This window comes from Branchiostoma floridae, unplaced genomic scaffold, assembly GCF_000003815.2.
Source record: "Branchiostoma floridae strain S238N-H82 unplaced genomic scaffold, Bfl_VNyyK Sc7u5tJ_1188, whole genome shotgun sequence".
Taxonomy (NCBI): domain Eukaryota; kingdom Metazoa; phylum Chordata; class Leptocardii; order Amphioxiformes; family Branchiostomatidae; genus Branchiostoma; species Branchiostoma floridae.
This window is the reverse complement of record NW_023365632.1, coordinates 1-1,166: the sequence shown is the minus strand read 5'-3', so window position 1 is coordinate 1,166 and position 1,166 is coordinate 1. Positions and strand designations below refer to the sequence as shown.

Here is a 1,166-nt window from a genome sequence, read left to right as displayed (position 1 = left end):
GAGCGGGAAGATGGAGAGAGCCAGGTAGATAAAGGGGAGACATTACCTGTGTACGAGCGGGAAGATGGAGAGAGCCAGGTAGATGAAGGGGAGACATTACCTGTGTACGAGTGGGAAGATGGAGAGAGCCAGGTAGATGACCTTACCTGTGTACGAGCCGGAAGATGGAGAGAGCCAGGTAGATGACCTTACCTGTGTACGAGCGGGAAGATGGAGAGAGCCAGGTAGATGACCTTACCTGTGTACGAGCGGGAAGATGGAGAGAGCCAGGTAGATGAAGGGGAGACATTACCTGTGTACGAGCGGGAAGATGGAGGTGATAAGGGGAGAATTACCTGTGTACAAGAGGGAAGATGGAGACAGCCAGGTAGATGAAGGGGAGACATTACCTGTGTACGAGTGCGAAGATGGAGAGAGCTAGGTAGATAAACATTACCTGTGTACGAGAGGGAAGATGGAGAGAGCCAGGTAGATGAAGGGGAGACATTACCTGTGTACGAGTGGGAAGATGGAGAGAGCCAGGTAGATGACCTTACCTGTGTACGAGAGGGAAGATGGAGAGAGCCAGGTAGATAAAGGGGAGACATTACCTGTGTACGAGTGGGAAGATGGAGAGAGCCAGGTAGATAAAGGGGAGACATTACCTGTGTACGAGAGGGAAGATGGAGAGAGCCAGGTAGATAAACATTACCTGTGTACGAGAGGGAAGATGGAGAGAGCCAGGTAGATGAAGGGGAGACATTACCTGTGTACGAGTGGCAAGATGGAGAGAGCCAGGTAGATGAAGGGGAGACATTACCTGTGTACGAGCGGGAAGATGGAGAGAGCCAGGTAGATGAAGGGGAGACATTACCTGTGTACGAGTGGGAAGATGGAGAGAGCCAGGTAGATGAAGGGGAGACATTACCTGTGTACGAGTGGGAAGATGGAGAGAGCCAGGTAGATGAAGAGGAGACATTACCTGTGTACAAGCGGGAAGATGGAGAGAGCCAGGTAGATGAAAGGGAGACATTTACTGTGTACAAGCGGGAAGATGCAGAGAGCCAGGAAGATCAAGGGGAAAACTTTACCTGTGTACAAGCGGGGAAGATGGAGAGAGCCAGGTAGAATAAACAATTACCTGTGTACCCAGGGGGAAAAAAGTGAAAGGCCCAGGTAAACTGAAG

General features: G+C 50.9%; 1 protein-coding gene across 1 annotated transcript; it reads left to right on the top strand.

The window, feature by feature from the left end:
• Positions 1-6: 6 nt before the first annotated feature.
• On the top strand, positions 7-1,103 carry LOC118407284 (circumsporozoite protein-like; the record flags this gene model as incomplete). The annotated part of the gene is made up of 3 exons (XM_035807740.1): positions 7-316; positions 515-676; positions 724-1,103. Coding segments are annotated over exons 2-3 (530 nt in total), but the record flags the coding sequence as incomplete, so codon positions are not given.
• Positions 1,104-1,166: the final 63 nt, after the last annotated feature.